General features: G+C 39.2%; 1 protein-coding gene across 1 annotated transcript in view; it reads right to left on the reverse strand.

Annotated features, from left to right (window-relative positions):
• The window catches only part of st6galnac3 (ST6 (alpha-N-acetyl-neuraminyl-2,3-beta-galactosyl-1,3)-N-acetylgalactosaminide alpha-2,6-sialyltransferase 3), an 81,289-nt gene extending 66,211 nt beyond the window's left edge, over positions 1 to 15,078 (reverse strand). The window contains exon 1 of the mRNA XM_066692040.1: positions 14,802 to 15,078. Within this exon, the coding sequence (XP_066548137.1) occupies positions 14,802 to 14,819 (18 nt within the window). The 5' untranslated portion in view covers positions 14,820 to 15,078. The remainder of the gene's footprint in view (positions 1 to 14,801) is intronic.
• Between the last annotated feature and the right edge of the window lie 6,186 nt (positions 15,079 to 21,264).

Below are 21,264 nucleotides of genomic sequence, written 5' to 3' on the forward strand. Positions count from 1 at the left end.
AATTGATAATAAAGCATGAAAAGGTCTTTTAATCCCTATGTAAAGAAGGGTGTTACGACCCCAAGTGGCTGATGTAAGGGAATGAGGGGGACATAACAGAGCACACAAATGTAGTAGTGGGAGAGTGAGGTGAGTGCCAAAAACCAACACTAAGAGTCAACTATATATATAAAAAGGGTTTATTTACAAAGCGGAGTGGAGTATATACAATTATGTACAAAAATCAAAATGGACATGATACAAATAATAATAATACAAATTATAAACAAACACAGACACAGAGGAAAACACCCTGGACGGTGTCGGCTAATACTGAAACAAAACACAAACTATCTAAGCTAGTATAGAAGGGAATCCACTACCTGAATTGTGTTTCTGGACAGACCCTAACTATCTAAATTAACTAAACTATATAACCCTGACAACTAATACAAAGGGGTGATCACCGCCCCTACCCAAATACCTAATGTGCTAGAAAACACATATCCCTACGTGTAAACATCTCACCTCATCTACCCGTTTTCCCCTGAACAAAAGTCAATAACAGATGTCAATGTGACGAAACCAAAACAGAGAAGAAAATAGTAGGTAATTACACAAGGAAAACACAATCAATCACGAAGGTAATTGAACACAAACAAACAGGGTAGCAACACAAAACGGCGCTTGCGATCTGTCGGCTCTCTGGAAATGGAGAAATGAGGGGCATTTAAACAGTAGTCGGGGACATCGGATTGGACAGGAGCACAGGACAGCGGAGTTTGAATGACGGGGACGTGAACCAATCACAGCTGAACGCAGAGCACACACCAGTACACGTACGCAGATACGTAAGGCACGTAACATAGGGGCTTTGATTATTTATGTTGGTCAGCTCCTGAACCAAGCCATGATTGAAATCTAGTAATTATTTTATTTTTGCTGAAATGTATACTCCACCTTTTATAGTAAACATATGCTTTCATGAATTACGCATCTAAAACTTGCTTAATAGTAGTAGACTACCCAGACACATCCTTTGTAAGTTGAATGCATTGAGTAAATAGGCTGTACCATTTTACGTTGTCTTAAATAAGAAATTGAAATAAGGATTGCTTGCCTAGACAAAATCAGGCTAATCTTTGCCATATAGATGCAGTGCATCACTTGTCTTTTCATACAGTCCAGAGGTAATATAATTGTGCCCACAAGCACAAGATGAACAAAGTGAATAAAAAAAGACTTCAGAAGCTCAGCAGCATTTAATTAAGGGGGTTCCACAGAGAATAGCACAAACCATTGCTACAGATTCTCCCAAATATGTTATTAATACAGCCAGCATCCTCCCATCCAAATAGGTTTGCTTTTCTTCAGGTGTCTTGTTACAGTTTTTCTCGATTGCCAAGTCCATATGAATAAAACTGTGCTCCACATGACCAACACCATAACCTGTTGAGCTGAATAAATTGTTTAAATACATGTCTGAGCCGGGAAAAACAAACGGAGGCAATTTCACAATATTCTCAACGACGCAATGCCAGTCCCCCGGTTCCTGTCAATTGAAGCCATCTGCATCATGCCAGCGGTTTGCCAGGGTTGATTTTTCTTGTGACAAGTTCTTGCCACTAGTTTGTCCATCGTTATCCTGTTTACCAACCATAATGAATGGATGTCACTGTGATTTAAATGTTCCGGAATTGAAGACCGAGTGACTCGGTAACAACGCACACTCGCTCGTTCGCACTTCAAACTACGAGAGCTTCTCGAACATCAAGTTTCAACTTTAAGTCCAATGATGGAAAACAACATGCATCTCCTTCTTGTTCTGAATCATCTGCAGCTTCTGGAGAAAGACCCGGATTGCGACCTTGGTTCCGGTGAACGAGGTGTGGAGGAAGTCAAGATGCATTCCTTCTTCAGGGTACATGGCGCACAACCGTTTTACGGCTGCTCTTTCATATGAAGGCAGCACCACTTTATCCTGACCGTCCTTCTTCTCTCCTCTCATTTCAGAGTGTGGATTGGCCTGGGCTGCTAGAGAAGAAGGTGACGCCCCCCATTTGTTCCCACCATTCAAGACCGGGAGGCCCTCTGTACCTCAGTAGCCAGGGTCCTCAGCGCAGAGGATAAGGACCTGTTCAAAGACTTTGACTTTATCGCTGATGGGTGTTAGGGTTGGCCGTCATGAACATTTAGAGGATGACACCCAAAAGTAGCAGAGCTGCCAGCCAACGGAACTGAATCTCAAAGAAAAGAAAAAGGAAAGCCCCAAGCTCTTCAAGCAATTCAAGTGATCTTTCCATTTAATTTGGCAAACAAACTTCTTTTTAATGCTTGTCAATCACCTGAGGGGGCGGGTTTTGACCTTCCTTCCTGTGTGGAATCGAACCCACAATGCCAGGTTTACAGCGGTGTTTCTTACCAGCAAATGCATGTGAAATGCCCCCCGTGAAAGCTTTTTTTAAACACAGCCAACTGTCCTCTGCTTTTAAAGCCAACAGAGATTTATTTTTAAATTAGTAATAAACCTGCCATTTCAGAACTGACAGTGGAAGTGGTCTCACTCAGCATGTGTCCATGTGTTGTCTGAGCACTGGAAATGTTTTTAATGTCCCTGAACACCTTCTGGCAATGACTCAACACACACCTGTCCAGACTGTACCTGTAATACAGCACTTTATTCCCCTGAGCAGTTCAGCACTCTGTAACTTTGCATTTTATGTAACCGTTTCATCAAACTTCTTACTCTTACAGTGCTAGTCCTGTTTATTTGGGATTGCAACTCTGTCCCCTTCCCTCAGCAATTACCTGTAACCTTCAGCACATCCTGCCTGCACCTGTTCGCTATTAAAACTAGGATGTAGGACCTGTATTCTATAGTAACTGTATATTTTACCAGCACTTCTGTAATTTTGAACCTGTCATTTGTGTTATGCCTGGTTTGTAATTTTGCACTGTATTTGTACACTTTTGTTTTGCTCTTGTATCCTGTAAGTCCCAAGGATAAGAGTGTCGGAGGAGAAGAAGAAGAAGGAGAAGAAGGAGAAGAAGGAGAAGAAGAAGAAGAATGGGGCATTTTATTCAATGTCATCTCTCTCAACTATTATTAAAAACACTAGTATTAACCCTGCCTTGCCCTCTGGAAATAGACACAGAAACTGGGAGTCTATGGTGAAATAAGTGCAGGTTTATTTATAGTGCCAAACAAACAAGAGAAAACCCGAGTTGAGCCAATCCACACTGTGAAAACAGGTCCCTCTGCCTTAACTATCGATTCTGCCGCACAACCGGTCCTCTGCACGGACGACCACATGTCCGTTTAACCGCTGAATGAACCAGTCTGTCACCAGGGAAATCAGCAGAGGTGTAGGGGCTATGGATCGGTTGCCATGGGGATGTTAGAGGATTGGAAAGATGGGACGAAGATAAAAGTGGAAGGAGATGAACATCACTAGTGTTGGGAATGAGCCGTCGGCCTGCAATCACCGGCCACCTCCATTAGCACTGCTTGCCCTGGTGCGCGAGCTCTCGGGTTGAGCCCCGGAGGTGGTACAGAGATACTGTTGCTTAGTGCTGCCCCGGAGGTAGTGCTCACACATTGATAATAGGATCTTTCATTACATTCTAAAAGAAGGCCTATTCCATGAGTCTTTTCAAAAACTTTACTTCCGTCAATATGTTATTAATTGATCTGTGTACCTGAAAATGATCCATTTATTCCCATTTAAAAAAATACGTTAAATATATGAGCTCTGTGGATATTGGATAGAGGCATCTGCTAAATGTCTGCAATATAACAGGTGAAAAATAATAATTAACTGCATGATTCACACTTTAATGAAATCGTTAATATCACAATCAACACAAATCAATATGGCAACTCATTCGCGCCTGATAACTGCAGTATTTGAGATGTAATTCAACATGAATACGTATAACAAAAAAATAAAATATGCTTAATCTGTTATTGACAATAATCTAATAATGACAATGTACCCACCCAAATGTAGGTTTAGTGGTCTGGTCTGGACAGACTCTTTTGAGTTGACCAAGCTAGAGGACAGTATGTATTAGTTGTTTGCACCACTGATCCACAGAGAAGCCGGTAAGCACTTCCTTGCAGGGAATCATGGGTTAATCCCTTCAGATTGTGTGCTGTGACACCGTAACAGCTCAGGAGAAACAGGAGGGCTCGCCTTCGGGTCAGGTAGACCAAAACAGTGTTAACTGTACTGTTTCAGCTTTCAAAAACAATCACAGCTCTTCTGGAACCTACATAGGGACCACACAATGGGATATCTTTGTCCAGATCTGCCCCAGAGGGATTACACAGCAGATTAACTCTCCTGCTGTCTGGGATCTCCAACCAGTAGCACCGCATGTGCCATTACACGAAGAGAAGAGAAGAGAAGAGAAGAGAAGGAGAGTTTATAGACCTCAATGCAAAACTATAATCCAAGACCTTAAAGCCTCTAGTGCAGAGGTAGGGAGCCTTTTACATATAAGAACCATACAAACAAATGAGGAGGAAAAATTAGGTCTGATATGCTAAACCTTGTAACAATTACGCTTATTTTGTTTAATAGGTTTATTTTGTATGTTTTTTTTGTCATAACAACCACCTTGGTTCTGAGTATCTTCAGTGGACTTGATTTATGCTTACTGTATTTCCAGCATCATTCAATGTATCAGGAGCACTACTGTAATGTTATAAAGTAAGATCTTTTGTCAAAGTATTTTTGGCTATTTTCTTACTACTTTGCGTTCTTGATATGAGTCACTCGGAGAACATGGATACAGCTCATGCTGGGGTGAAATGTTTACTGACCATTTTAAGCTTATTTTACCAACACACAGACCATAGTCAAATAAGCTATTCATATGCTTCTTCTACATATGCATCTTATTGGGATTAAAAATAAATAAATACCATGGGCGCCGACATTGTTTTACATCCTATTAATTTTGTCTGGCTAGTCAATAAACACAAAATAACTGCATCAAAGTTCTTTCAAATCAAAGCTTAGCTGGAAGGGTGATCTATTCTGCTGCTATTCTGCATTGGTAATAAGCAGTCTCGGTAGAACTGTATCCAGAAACTGAAGTATTTGAATATTTCGTGCATGCAACACCTTACAAATCCCCTTAGCTTAACAGTTAGATATAAATGTCAGAAAGCACTTATTGGTTCTGCAGCAGTGGCTTTTATTATGCACACATCTGTTACCAAAGTAACACAACCACAAGATTAGTAACTGGGGACTCACTGACATTCCAAAATCAATAGGAAAGCTATAAAGCGGAGGAACAATTACAGCTTGTTCAAGAATTTATCAGTAATTGGCATACAATTGAACTGAAAAAGGTTGCCTCGCACAGCACATCCAGCACGCATGCTTCACTGTGCTGACGGGAGATCTACGGCAAATGCTAAACTTGTTTTGTGGAAAGGAACGAGGAGAAGAGTTATCAAGTTCTGCATGTAACAATGTATTTATTTATTAATTGTTAAGGGGCCCCATGACAATTTTTCAACTAGCTTGTTTTTTGTACATGAAATGTCTTGATCAGACGCAGCTGGCTTTCACTCAGGGTTTGAAGATTATTATTTTTTTCTCCTCTTAAGGGGCATACAACATTGAGAGCCTCCTTGGGTTTATGGAATAGCATGTGCAGGCACTGACATCTAGTGAACAATCATGCATGCTAAACACATGTATTTTTATTCATTCCCTCCTACTAATTGTGAACTGTAAGTGCTGTCCAGTGGAGTGAGGCAGTAGTCACCTGGTTTCATAGTAAGTACAGCACAGTACCATGTGTTATAGTAGATCCAATGGGTAAAATAATATTTATAATGGGATTTTTATTTTATAGTGTGTACGTGTAGAAACAATGTGTCAGAATACCTGAAATCGTACTGACTTTATATCAGGAAGGCAAGTACTAATTACACATCTTCAAAGGAAGTCTAGTGTTACAAGGATGTCATATCAGAATATAAACTGGGCTATTTTAATTAGAGGGCATTGCAATTATGCTTCTTGAAGTACTATCAATTTCCAGTCCTTTGAAAGCAGGGTATGTTATTCATCAATAATTATGAAACCAATCTTTGTAGTCGTCATGTAGAGTGTATAAGGTTTTATTTTTGGCATCTGGCTTATCCTCGGAAACATAAAAACATGATATAGCCTACTATTCACCTGTCAGTCATCCCTGTTAGTTCCGGAAACTAGTAAATGTCAGACAGAAAAGTGCGCTCATTGGTTGCTGGAATACAGATTATATTTCTATAGCATAACATGGTCACCTGACCGATCCCATATTGAGAATTTGAATACACTTCCGATTTCTTTCACACACATAACATTGATTAAAAAAAACACACCTAGGCTTTCTGTTTTTCTACTGAAGAACAAAAGGCACAGGGGACCGAGCAGAAGTGCTACCAGTGGAAAACTAGTGTCTGAACCAAATCCCTTCCAGAAAGACACATAATCCCTGCTACACACAAGCCTGTTATTGTTTCTGTTCCTCATTCACAAAAAGTAAGACTTCCTGAGGACAGAAGGCCAGGTTCCCATCAGAGCCCGTTCATTCAGTTACAGTTACCCTCTCACTATAACTTCTGAAAGGATGTCGTGATTTTAATCGTCATGCATGTTTCCACCAATGATTGGTTTCCAAGGCAATTATTTATGACATAATTATAGGTGACAATTGCATCTGTGAAATGTATATCTACTGCCAACTACTGATTTTATGTAAACTGGTAATATTAGGTTTTCTAAAATAATCAGGATTGCTTCTCTCTTTGGTTTTAGGTATTTTTTACTAATCTTCACAGACACTCCTACCAGATCCACTTCTAGTCATTCCAATAGCTTTCATTTCAATCTGATTCTCCTGCAACTATTCCCAATAAAAATACTGTGAACCAACATCCTGCTCCATCCTTGGTTTAATGAAAATCCTGTTCTGAGACAAATGTGATGGAAAAAGTGGTCTGCAAAGCCAAGAACTCTCCCTTACAAATCTTTTTAAGGTAAACATGAGAGCCATGCCGAGACACCCGGGATATTGTTACACACATCAGGTATTGCTGCGAGGAAAGCAATTTTCATCAAAACAAAGTTACCTTGAGAAAGTCTGTCAGGCCTGAGAGGCAAACAAAGGAGAATGGTCAAATGCCAGGAGAAAGCCCGGTGAGCTGAGACAAGTTTTGCTTCAAAGCTTTCCCACATATAATAGAAGGGAGAGCAGGTCTGTAATCACACTTACAGGGAAAGGGGGATAGGCAGGGTCCATGAAAGGGACTCTGAGAATTACATGACAAAATAAAAAACTAATTAACTTCCTTTAGCATCGCAAGAAACAGTTGCGGACGTCACGCAAAACTGAGTGATGTATTAGAAAAACACTGCAGATTGACATCCAACATCCCAGCACACTTCAGCAAAACTGTGAATGTCTGAGAATGCCTGCAGCCGCTGTCCATCACTCTTAAGGTCAGCATACTCTTTCAAGCCTGACTTAACTGCCAGTACAAGAGCTAGGAGGTTCAACTATCAAACCTCCAGCCACTGTTTAAAGTAACTAACCATTTTGCTATGAAATCTGTTATTCACATTGCAGGCAAACACAATATTTTATGAATGATGTCTTCAAACAATCCGTAAACCCCAGTGGCTGGGTGGACGGTCACATACATTTATCATGTCCTCGGTATTAATGTTGTTGCTACTATTTGTTCAATTTGTAACTCAATCGAAGAAAAGAAAAAAGAAAAAAAAACTTTTACCTTAGCCTTCAGTTATAATCTTATCAATTCATCATGACTGTACAAATGGAAATAAGCATGAAACCATGTCACTGAGAATGACAATTTATCAAGTGACAAACAGGCAGCCGTGAAAGGGTCCACATGGGAAAGTGAAAGAAACAGGAAGGAAGAAATCTACAGATATAAAGTGTATGATGGACTAGAAAACAAATAGTCTTATCTTGTTTTAGACATCCCTTTTAAAATGAAAAGCTGAGGAAAATAAACACAGAAATGTTGAAACCGCTGAAATATAAGCGGGATAATGAAGGCAGACAAACGGATCAATTTATCCAGTTTTTTTAGGCATGTAAAGTCTTTAGTCTGACTATGGAACAATTCCTTGATGATTCAGACTCTTTGAACAAATGTCACAGTAGAATAATCCTGCTCCCTATATGCATGTTTTTTTTGATGTCCTGAATTACATCCGCTCTCAAATCCTGGCTTCAGGGAAACCATAGGGTTGGCAAAAGCTGGTGGCAGCGGGACTGTATTTCAGCGTAAATATTATTCATATCTCATTCATCGAGGAAATAATTTCATGTATGCACTTACAGTAGCCTGTGTCTGACAGTAGCCAACCATGAGAATATTCCAATATTTCTCATTAGCACGGAGGTCTGGGACAAATCGAGTCTCGGCTTCTGAAACCAATCGGTACAGCGCAGCCAAGTGGTCAGTAGAGAAAGCGGCATAAACCCTAATAAGCAGAGCCCTGTGGTAAAATGTGGTGTGCTGAAAAATACCAGCTTACTTTTTGTATAAAGCAAATACATTTCATTTATTTTGCACGGGTACAACTGTAACAAACAACTGTTTACAAAATGTGGTTCCCACTATGTTTTTGTCCTCTACAGAACGAATACCAATACAGAACCAACATTTGTTTTCTACTTGTTATCTGATCAAATGAAAAACCTTTATAAAAAAAAAGTGTAGTACATAGATTCACAGATAATGACATGGTCCAAAATTAACCACTAAAAATGTCAGTCATGGTTGTTCACTGCTAACCTTCAAAGGATTCTCCTCATCCTGTAGAGAATTAATGATCCTTTTTAGGCTAATTGGCCTATTTTCATTCATAAAAACATTTCCTTAAGTGATTAATTCCATTCCACCAGAAAATGTGTGGTTCCTTTTCATTGAAGTGTGCAAAAAACAGCAATCATCAATTTTGTGGAACAAGTGATTTATTTTGGACACAGATCACTGACAATCACAGCAGTAAACAACAGCAGTTAGAAAACTGGCAAAGTAGGCACATTTGGGATTGAGTAATAGCAAGAAACCTAGGTGGCTGTTCTATACATTTAAATTGCCAATTCTGTGCAAGAGAATATTAATTGATTTACCAACTCTTCCTCCCTGAAACTAATACATTAAATGCTCCATAACCAGAGACAGTATAGGCCTTAACTAAAAACACACAAACAAAAAAATGATCACATTTTATTAATTACATATAAATTCTGATTTAGTATACAGAGGTTCAGATGTCCTTATAATTAATATTAAAATATAATTAATTATAACAATAAAGTAATGTTTACGCCTACTCAAGACAAGACGGGTCGTTGAGAAATCTATGGATAAAGGAACTCGCATATCAAATCTTGATAACCTTCACAGAAAAACCCTCTTTACCATAAACATGGCATTTGAGCTGTTCAGTCTTAAAGTTGCTATTTTATTATTTATGAAAAGGCAGCATGTATATTAACACAATTCTTAGTAGAGACGATTTAAGTATTATTACTGGGCACATTGTGAGCTTCCACAGATTACAGAATGCCTTCATTTCAAAGCTATGGGAGGCCTCATCTATAGAAAGCTTTCTGAAGTGTAAAATCGAGCCATTAACGATACATTAAAATGCACAATTAGGAGTGTGCCCATGCTTCTGCTAATGAAAGCAAACTAATTTCCTAGTAAGCATATCATGTTTCTTTTATGCTGTTGGACTGTGCATACAACTGTCATAAAATGAAATATCAGAGAATGACTGTAGTTGTAGGCTTTAAAATTTTATTTCACTTCACGAACGGCATTTTCAGATGTTTACCCGCTTATATATTTAGTTTGATGTTTGAAAGGAAACTTCCACAGCAAAATGCAATAATGTCTAACCCGGCAAACAAGTAAGATTTGACGTTGGCATGGCTGGTACACAATGAGTCGACTCAATCTACTGTTTTTCAACACCGTGACTTACAAACAGCAGCAGGAAGCCGGATCCCATTAACCTCCCTACAGGAATTTTCAATCACAGAGCTGACACCTTCAATTGCAATTTCAGTGTCTTCCCTTTAAGGCTGATTCCTGTAATAAACAGGGACCCCTGCCGAATCCTCTACGAAATTTCATTTTACAAAACAAATTGCGTTCCATGGAGTTTAATTGTTTTTGGAGTACTCGCACTGAACAAAAATGACTTTGGCCCACATGGCTCTAAATCCAATGACACTTAAACGTTGGTCAATCTAATGGCTATCCACCCTTCACATTGGGCAGGCGGCACAAAACCACTAATGGAATTACATGGATTTCAGTTTGTGCTTGGTAATGGTTCAAGGGCAAACAAAAGTGCCAGTGAAACACGTAGAATAACAGCAGACAATCGGGATGAGAGAGATGGAAATGGTTTAACTCTCTCGGGTTGAAAACACTGAAAGGGCTAAACTGGGGTACATCTTTTCAAGATTAAAGTGATTAACCAGTATAGACTGTTCCTTATTGAAATCTCAGATTCAGATTAAAACAGGCCAAATCTGTTATGTACCCAACAACCTTCTGGGTAAAAGGTAATTAATTGATTTTCAATTAGCAATTTCAGCTACCGAGTTTTTTATTTGTTTTATGTATTTACATTGGTCAGAACCTTGTAATGGAGGAAGTGCAACATTGTAACATGTTTGAGAGTGAAATCCCCAAATGGTTGTTTATAATCAGCATTAAACCTTCTCTGATGTAAAACTTCAAACAAGACTTCAAACTGGGTGCATCTGTGGAGCAATGACCATCTGACGCAGAGCTCTCAGTGTACAGCACTGGAGACAGAACACAAAATAGGTTTTAAAGGGTCAACACTCTTTAAACCATTGGTCTCCTCTCACCAGGACAACTTCTGTAGTAGGCCTGAGTCACTCTGTGTTGTTAGTTGGCATAAATCTGTTGGATGAAACATCTGTGGCACTTGGAAGAGATAGCCTTTTCATCCCTGAGGTTTGCTTGAAATGTTATTCCACAAACTAATTATGATATCAATGTGATTATAATTGTCACGTCAACAGTGTGACTGAAGTACAGGATTTGCTTAATATCAGCGATTCCTTTTTTCCTGTTTAATTTTACTCAATCTCCAGATAACAACACAGACCAATATGCTCCGACAGAAAACATCACACACAGACAACAAGACCAGCTCAATTAAAACAACAGGAGCTCTGCTTGAATGAGATGCATATACCATCAACTGAACAGTGCACTTGATCCTGAGGGTTACTAATCGTCGCTTAGATATCCGCAGCTATGGAATATGTCTGATCAGGTGTTGGTGATGCTTAAATGGGTGTCTTTGGTCCACAGATTGCATGCTTTCCCTTTTTAAGATGTACTTTCTCAGATGTACTGAAGAGTTTAATGAGGTGATGCTTAATCCTGACATTCGACATCCCTTTAAGCCTGTCTGTACTATAAATTAACATAGGGTAGTTTCTTTTTATAGACTGCAACAAGCTCTGACACCACTGCTATAAGACTGAAATTACTATCAAATAAATTGTGCCGTTAATTTCCTTCAAACACTAGGACATATATGTTAGTAATCAAGGCAAATTGATTCCTTAGTACTTGGGTAGTTCCTTACACACACATGTATTATTTATAGGAAGCAACATTCAGTCTGATGATGGAAACTGCTTGATAGTCAATATCGCTACATTAATACCTAGAAAAAGTCATCTTGGAAAAGCAGAATAAGTGGCTGAAAATGAATCATTCAATCCTTGTTCAATTGACCTCTAAAGTTAAGGATCTGATCAGAAACGTCTACTTAGTGTCAAAGTTTACTGCCTTTTAGGCGATTCACAAAAATGCATGTTCCAGAATGGAAGAATGAAGACACAACTAATGAGAGAGATACCCTATAATGCGCACATTAAAACTGCAAACTAGTTCTTTCACTGCACTTTTATTGGTTGTTTCACTGAACAAAGCTAGTAAGTCCATTTCCACGTGTCTCTGGATTGATACACAGTGATGAAATGCCATTTGAACCAGTATGTAACGTTATACATTTCAAACGTTATATATTTTTCTTTTGACAAACGTATACACTTATTCATTCCTGAATGCATGCTGAGCAAACAAGTGGCACAGCCCATAATAAGCGCACTGCTGCACGTCCATCAGGCACAAAGTTTCCAAAGTGATAAACCCAGGCATTCCTGAATCTGCATTCAACTTATCCATTCATCCAATATTCATGTGAAGTGCCTGAAGCATAAACAGGAACTGGCACCGCTCTTTATAATAAGCCCTAATAAAATATAAGTTGCTATAGGCAAGCTGTGCAATTCCTTATCAGGGTCCACACACATTAAAAATGCCCCTTATCAGGATATACCACAGACTGAACTGAAATAGCTATCTGCCTAGCATTGTGGTGGGTCCTTTCCTCCATATTTATTAAGAATGTGAGGAAATACAAAAAATATGCCTGCTACACTCTGAATAACGGGAGTTGCTGTAAAGTTTAAATTGTGTCCTTCATCCACACTGCCTTTAAATACAAATAAAAGCCACATTAAATATAATTACACTCAAAATCGATTTCAACTGTATGTTCTGACAATAAAACAATTTATTCATTTATCATTTAAAGCAAAACGGCTATTTGCACTGTTGGCAGTTAATCAGATAAATAGGCAAACTGGAAGAGCGGCTCCCTTTATAGTTAAAAATGTTTATTTTTTAATTAGCCATTCAACAAAGGCTCATGGGAAACAAACAAACCTCTCACCTAAAACGACCCTGGAACCACTCCTGGGTGCAAAGGCATCCGCATGTTTAGTGATTACTACTGTAAATCTCAAATGCAATGTAACGCATCTGGGGTCTGCAGGCGTTGCTCATTAGACAGCCTGGGGTTTCTGGTACATAATGATCATTAACGGTGTAGGCATGCCTGGTTATAATAATTTACAAGAACATTTGTAATGACCCTGTGCCACCTCACACTGCTCTCATAGGTTGATTAATCTTAATTAAGGCCCAAACCTGTAATATTTACACACCAACAGCGCTGCTCTTCCTATTGGGCTCAGGGAAATGTAATTCATGCTAACTTTATTTATAAGGCTGAACAATGCAGTGGTGACATCCCTTTCCACCTCTTAATGAGTCTCACCAATTGTAATGAAATATTAAGTAAAGCAAGACAATATTTATGGTAGTTTCTGAACTGCAGGCACAAGACTACAACTAATAAAAGATACCTGATGTCCATCTATATGAGCAAGCAACTGAATAAATACTTTACTGAGATTAGACCAAGAAGATTGAAGTTTCCATTTGTATTAAACTTTACATAAAATGTTCAGATGTAGTATATCTCTGGAGACATCACCACACATGGAAAGAGTGCTGAACTGCCTTTGCTTTAACTACAGAATAGGTCAGTGTAAGCAAAAACATTTAAAAATAATTATAAAAAAGGGATCTCATGAAGACTATGAGACTATAAAAGATAAATAATAAACTGTGCCACTAAAAATATTTGGCTTCATTACTGCAATACACTTTTGTCCCCAATCCCTTTCCTCACTGACTTACTTGTCATTCAAAAATGTACTTGTCTCTTACAAACAACCACTTGTGATGGAGTGACCTAATCCATAAAAACATTATATAAATATTAAAGTGCTATACCAACCTCTAGCTCCCTGATTGCCAGCACAGGGCTGAATACAGAAGAAGGTTCAAGGGCATACTCGATTTATTTGCGGGGTTTTCTGTTGTTTCAGATCTCATTGAACTGGGCTCACATTTTCACCCTGGGCAGGGGATAGAGTCAGTTACTTCTGAACCTAATTCATTTGTGGGGATTAATGAATCGCTGTAAAGTTTAGAAGAGGATTTAAATGACTAGATCCAAAGCACCTTTAGTAGTCGGGGGTCATTTACAGTGAGAAATCATCCCTCCTGACTGTAGGGAAGTTGGGATCTGATATCCAACCGTGGTGTGTAAGACTAACAACTTGGCAGATACAGTAACTGAGTTAGTAAATACTAGTACACTGCACCAATATATATGGTTTATATGTATGTGTTAATATAGATTTGTAATGTAAATATTAAGTCATTGAATGCCTTTATCCAAGGTGACACACTGGTCTGTGATTTAATGCAATGTATATCAAAAAAAAGATCCCTATGCTAGAATACAAATCAAGTTTTAAATCTGAGCAGTACCTGCAGGAGTCAATGCATTTCCAGAGCTTTTGTTTTGTCCTGATTCAATCATGATCTGCTTACAAGAAAACATACACAGCACTGGCCCAGGGTATAATAAGTATTGCGTGTCTTTTAATGAGATGACGTAGTATGTCGGGCACAATGCTCTGTTTGTTTACACCACGCAAAAGCGCAGTCACACACATTCACACACATTCACACACACACCGCTTTAATGCCATTCAACTAACACAAAGTAGCCCAGTGGACCACCTCCCCGTCCACACCCGCACAAGCTCCCACCGCAACCCTTTTGGACAATGCAGACAATCCAGCTGCAAAAACACAACCAGCAACGTGACCCAGGCTGCACATCTGCACGCTTTGAGGGTCGCCTTTCTCTGAGCTGCGTTACAGCACTGTCCCTACAAACACACGTTGTGAGAGGCAAGGCGAGCATTGCAAAGCCAGCATCTTCAAGGGTGCACACTCCTCGCACCAGCAAATGCAAGAAAAGCATTTCAGAGGCACCACTCACCTTCCCAATCCAGGCCATGCTCAGTTGTTCCTCAGCCACTTCAGAGAGTAGTAAGGAATGAGTGTTGTGCTCAAGCCACGGATCCACAGTGGCTTTTGTCTGTTATTTATGCCACAGCCGTGTGCATGCTCGGCGCTGTCACAGCACGCATTCCCATAGGTGGAAATACTGGTACAACGGCACCGTACCGTTAGTCATGTTAGGAGCTTTTTTCTCTCTCTCTCTCGCTCATACAACCCTGGCGTTTTCAGCGACTGGCTGGAAGTCAAGCCAGCGCCGCCTCCCGTGTCATGTGACGCGGGGCTCCTGATGCCTGCAGCGGGGCTTCGCTCTGGGAAGCGGCCCTGGACTGGCGCTGGACTGGCGCTGGACTGGCGCTGGACGGGCTCGGCCTCAAGGGGGGTTGGATGTAACTTTCAGTCTCCTGGAGGACGGATACTGTGTTTTAAATGTAGAAGTTGTAAAAGTGGAAGCCGAAAGGGGACATGTGGGAATGGCGTAACACCTAAGCTGGGACTTAAATGAACGTTTAGTGAGTGTGGCCAACGGAGGTTGCTTCTTCATTTCTGTAAGCCATGGAAATTCGCATGTCTTAGCATTCCAATTATTATTAGTCATATTGATCATGTGAGTTTAATTATGCTGTGTATGTTTCTACAGCAGATGGGAAGTAGACATTCTTTAATACTAACCTACTAAAAAACAAACTAGTAAGGGGTTGGTTTAAAATCCAAGGTTGAAAGGTGTTAAGCCAATGCAATTACAGTTGGATATACCATTGTCTTTTGATCACTGATATATCATTATTACTTTTGTATCTTTAAACACTACATCTGCTTTTCTTGAATGTTGAGGTGCATAGGTCATGGTAGAAACCTCCAGCCCCTTTGCAGGGAGTATCAATGGTGGGAGTCCTGTGGAGCCCCTTGCAACAGTGTTGTGACTTTCCCCTTGGATCTAGGCAGGTTGGTACTTTCCTTCAGTGCTATATACAAAGTTAATAATACAGTAGAGTTCACATGTAGGTTGAAGGTTTTTTGGCAACTCGCCCCCGGTCTCTTTGTACTGGCCACTTTATAAAAATCAATGGAAAGTACAGTTTACACACCCCTGTCTTAACCGACTTTTCCAACCCTAGGCTTGAGTGTTCATCAAAAAAATGTAATTGATAAATAACCACTAAACTAATGTAAACGAATGATATGCATACTGTATATTCAGATGCACATCTATAAAACACATTAAATAGGACACTCATATTTGTGGAATAGAAGTTGGGAAGAGTGTTCAAACTCATGGAAAGGTTGCAGTTTGCCTCTGCGTAATCTTTGGCCATGTTTTACAGTCTTAAAAATGAAAATCTGATTCCCTTCAAAGCTCAATGTTAGTTACACAGTCTTTCTGTCCAGAAACCTACATATGTCTCTCATTTTATAAGTGTGTGGCTATGGAAGTAAACAGTTTGAATGTTGAAAATAAATACATACATTCATATTTACCCCCCTACAAGTATTTTAATTTGTTTTGCATGGTCTTACATTTGTTGGCGTGTGTCTGCCTGCTCATATTTTGTATGTTAATCGAATGGGACTTTCTTTGACCCATAGTTCTGTCAGAATTAAAGGTTGTTGTTTTTTTAGCTCTCTCTCTCTGTTCTGTAAAACATTACCCTTAAGCTAAGAAGATAATTGAGTTCAGCTGTGCCAAGGCTGGTAGGATTTGGTGACTATTTGGAAGTTCAACTAAATAAAAGCTGGCATGTTATCAGTCAAATTCAATGAGAAAGTGAACCAACTGAGGAAGAATGCATTGATCAGCACACTCAATCACTCAATCTAGTGTGTCAGCTCAATGTGCAAGCAGTTATATTGGGTGTTTTCAATTAAAGCAATTATGTAGATTACTAACAGTTGGACCAGTAGGATGTTTAGGTTGTATTTAACTGTAATGCATTGTTTCTGGGCTTAGGGAGACTTTTAATTAAAGAAAATGGAAAGGTCAAGGATTCAATAGTAAAATACTTACCACATCTAAAGAAAACATTGCCTATTGCAACCCAATTAATGTTTTCTCTTGCTATTCTACACATCCTTTGCTGCTGATGCTGTATTTTATTTATTTTATATTGTTTTAACTGTAAACAGATGTTGGGTGGTTGGCCATTTTTACTGAGATTATGGAAACATTAGTTCTCATTGAAATTAACTACACACAGTGCAATGTGGTAGATAATGTTTAAAGTTTATGGTTCCAGCGAGGTGTGATGCATTAACTGACATATCTCATATTTTGTACCATATCCTAACTCAATATTATGATCTATCATAATTCAGATCTTCTTAGCCATATAGGATGCATGGGGAAGTACATTAATAATAAAGAACAGGAATCCTGGAATATAATTTTATATTTGATGTGATAGGAGTGCCCTAATGCATACATTTCCTTTGAACTGATTAATTTAAATATCACTTTTTTTTTTTTTAGGGCATATTTTTAATATTTCATCCAGACCTTTTTAACCATTTACTTCCTCCAACAAAATACTGCAGGGTATGTACATGATTATAAGTAACATTGTCTTTTTACATGTGCAATATATTTCTAGTTCTAGAGAAAAATAGATGTTTAAATGTTTGCTGACTGTTCAGACTGTAGCCAGCAATTTATTTAGAATTCCTCCATTATACATATTACCATATGCATTGGTGATGTGTTCTATGAATGAATGCTTACATGAGAGACAGGAGGATAATTCTGCCGACATTTTCTATAATGATGATAGAAATAGAAATTCAGTTAGGACATGTCTAAAAGCAGAAGCCTGGTAATCTCAAACAGGCATGTAATCACATTTCTTATTAAGCAAGGGATGGCAGCCAACTGAAATGCTTTATAAAGAAGAACAATGCCTGATTACAGAAGTATCCAGCATGAATTTTCTGAACACATGTAAGGCTAAGGAGAATTAAAATGCACGGAGAATGATTACAGACACAAAAGCATCAATAAGGAAACACGTGTCACAGTGGAGATCGACCTCTATAATCAAGCAGAAACCGACACAATGATCTGCAGCGCTACCAGTATATTAGGATGATTCACAAGCAGGTGAACATGGTGTCCAATTTCACAAGAAATAACGTCTCTCTCTTTAATTAATCGGAGCCATTGAAAATGTGACAGAAGAATTGAAAACTAGCTTCAAACCACCACTCACAAGCTTTGGGTTATATATAGGCTTTACGTCTGTCCTAGTTTTCAAAGGTATAATATGAAGCTTGATTCCCACGCCTCACTCACATCCATGAGACTCTTTAAGCTCCTATTGACTGGTATTCTCTAGCGAGCTGACAGATGCATACACTGCTGCCAAGCTAGCGTCTGTGCTGTTATATTCCTAACCCAACATACAGGCTGTATACTATAATTTAATCTCATCCTCATTCATCATAGGTTGCTGCTACTCCTCTTTGGCAATGTCAGATTTACATAATTTCTTGACGTTTCTTCTTGCCGACGCTGTAGGGTGCTGGCAGTGGGGCTGCAAAGGATTTATAGCTCAGAAGCCTCCTAATTATTCACATTTTCACAACCTTAATATGAATTATTCTGTTTCCTAATGTTCACTTTTAACAATCTAAATTCCAGTGCCTCACATAATCCGAAAGTGTTTCACAGTACTGTCCACTATCATACCAAAACATGAGCTGATGTATTTGCGTGACTAAAAGTCAACCAAATTGGGTGACACCACAGCAAAAAATCATACAGCATCTTATTTTTTAACTGTATTTTTTGTTTTGTCTGCACTCCAGTCCAAAAAGTATAAACGAGGAATAGTTATGTTTCTATTTAGTCTCGGAATCCAGAATTATACATGAACTACACAAAGAATACATTTAATAATGAATGCAGAAGCTGTCAGGGACCACAGTACCAGCCTTGTTAAATGCACACATTATGCGTGTTCTGGGAAAATGTCAAACCATGTTGTTTCTCTCAGTCATTCTCCATTGGATATACTTGTTGCCACTGCTTATGTTTGACTGTAAAAGGTCAATCTACCTCAGCTGAGACAGCAACTCAATCTGGGTCTAATGATACATGACGCATATTTAATGAGGATAATCGCCCGAAATGTAGACTGCATGCAAAACAACATCTTGATAATTCATGCCCCAATGGTAACGCCTTGTCAGAGGATCCAAAACAAACCTCCTCTGAGTGTACTGTACAGCCTTTCAGACATTTATCTAATATTACACAGGTAGCTTCAATACAATTAGACAATAACCAGTATGTCAGACAGTAGGAATATTTACAAAACAAAAATAATGTTACAAGATAGTCAAGATCAACCATCATCCATATGTGTTTCTGACTAAAGCCAATTAAGGTATTCCTCTTAATTTCTGGTCTATCACATTTTAACTTATACATCCTAAGTATGGAAAATGGTCATTAAGGGATATAATGAGCAGGGAAATCTCCAAGCAGTTACACATTATGGAACCAATAAATCTGTGACTTAAAAATGATCTGTATAAGTATACATAGACTATATATGGCTATAGTAGCAATTGGACTATGACCATAGCCTATTCTCGTTCCTACTGTATATATGATCTGACACCCCTTTCTTCTGGGACTTGACACTGTGTTTCTTTGCATCAGCAGTCTCTTAGCCTCTCTGCTCGGCTCGATGATAACGACCAGCCTGTGTGTTCTGTTATTTCAATGGCAGGAGATCTTTCAAACCACACAGAGCCGCTGACTCCATTGCCCTTCACAGCTTTTAAAAGAGGTTCATCTGTTTGGGAGAACATGGGCTAGCAGGCAGAAACTATCACTCACACCGTGCAGAGCATGACTCGGTTGTCCTCGAGCTCCGATGGAGACTGCCACGTTAGCGCGCTGGCTGTCATGCTGTAACTGCTAAGTTTCTTTTTCGAATGCTTGAGTGAAAGTTTTGACGTGATCCCCGTGGCATTCCCAGTTGAGAAATGCCCCAAAAGACCACAAAGCCACGATCATATGTTTTCCAAAATTGCTTCTCAGTTGAATGTAGAGGATATATACAATCACAACTATTATTTTGTACTGAAACACAAGACACATTGTCACTTTCTGTGGTTTGTTGATCTGGCAGTTTTTTTTATGACATTGGCACATCCTGGGCATGACTCAGTGATGCTCAGCCAGATATGACGCCCTTTCTTTAGGACATGTGCCAGGCAAGCATATGCCATCCCTGCAGGGGGGCTGTAGTACCACATGGTCATTGCTAGGGAAGGTACTTTGAAAATGCAGCTAAATAAAGTGAAAAACGACTCCTAAAAAGTAGCCAGCTGTACTTATATATACTAGAGAGCTACACTTTAATTCTAAAATCAGGGTGAGAGGTATTTGGATTTGCGGTGGTGAAGAACACTTTTGATGACGACTGAATGTATTTTTTCCAACTTATTCTTCATCTATCATTCTTATTTCTGCCAATTTGAAGCTAAACTAAAAACAAATCTCTTCTTAGAAACCTATGGTACAGAGAAAAGCCTCCTCTGTTTATATTGATCCGGGCTTTCGAAGACAATTTAATTCTGAGGAGGCGCTGCTGGCTTAGTGTGATGAACAAAATAGACCTAATGCCTGCAGAACGAAACCTTTTCATCTTGTGCTTTTGGACAGGTTCATTTAAAGGGAAAGCAGTGTTGCTGTACTAGATCAGGTTTTTCATTAATGGGAATGATAGGCTGCTCTCAGGGTGTTTATCCAATCCTGGTATTTTGAGTACCTAAAATTGGAAAATGAATAAGAAGTCCAGTTACATGCAATACAGGTAAACAGTGAAAAGTGTGTGTAAAGTAAAATGGAGAATTGTGACAACATTCAGCTGACTCTAAACAGTGCACACATCAGGGACTGGCTTTTATGTGGCCAATTTCTTTTATATTTGAAGACTTTCTTGATAGGCGAGTCGAGATTAGGGATTGATCAGGGTTTAGGAATGGATTAGGGGATGTATCTGTGAAAGATGATTCGCTCAAGAGGATGTTTGGATCAATACTCTACTAACAACTGGGTGAGCACAACTAATCGGATAAGCTTCTTCTTTGTAGCTTTTCTTATATTCTTAGGCACTTTCATGATGTTTGAGAGTGAGATCTTCCAGCCTTCCCCTGTGACAGTTTCTGAAAACGTGCACACGCAGATGACGGGAACTTTATTGCAGCTCAGCAAGTGCACAGTACATCTCACATGAAGCTTTGCACACTTCAGATAAATGGGTTTTCTAGTTATCCTGACATCTGCCTGGGCACTTGCCATACCATAGAGCACTTTAATGTCTTCTCTGAAAGGCTGTTTAAAAATATGGGTGAAATCTCCAGTAATTCTATGCTGCCAAATATAGATTTTCCTCAGATGCCAAGATGTCACTACCCGGACATCTCAGGACTCAGCT

Source organism: Amia ocellicauda, chromosome 19, assembly GCF_036373705.1.
Source record: "Amia ocellicauda isolate fAmiCal2 chromosome 19, fAmiCal2.hap1, whole genome shotgun sequence".
Classification (NCBI taxonomy): domain Eukaryota; kingdom Metazoa; phylum Chordata; class Actinopteri; order Amiiformes; family Amiidae; genus Amia; species Amia ocellicauda.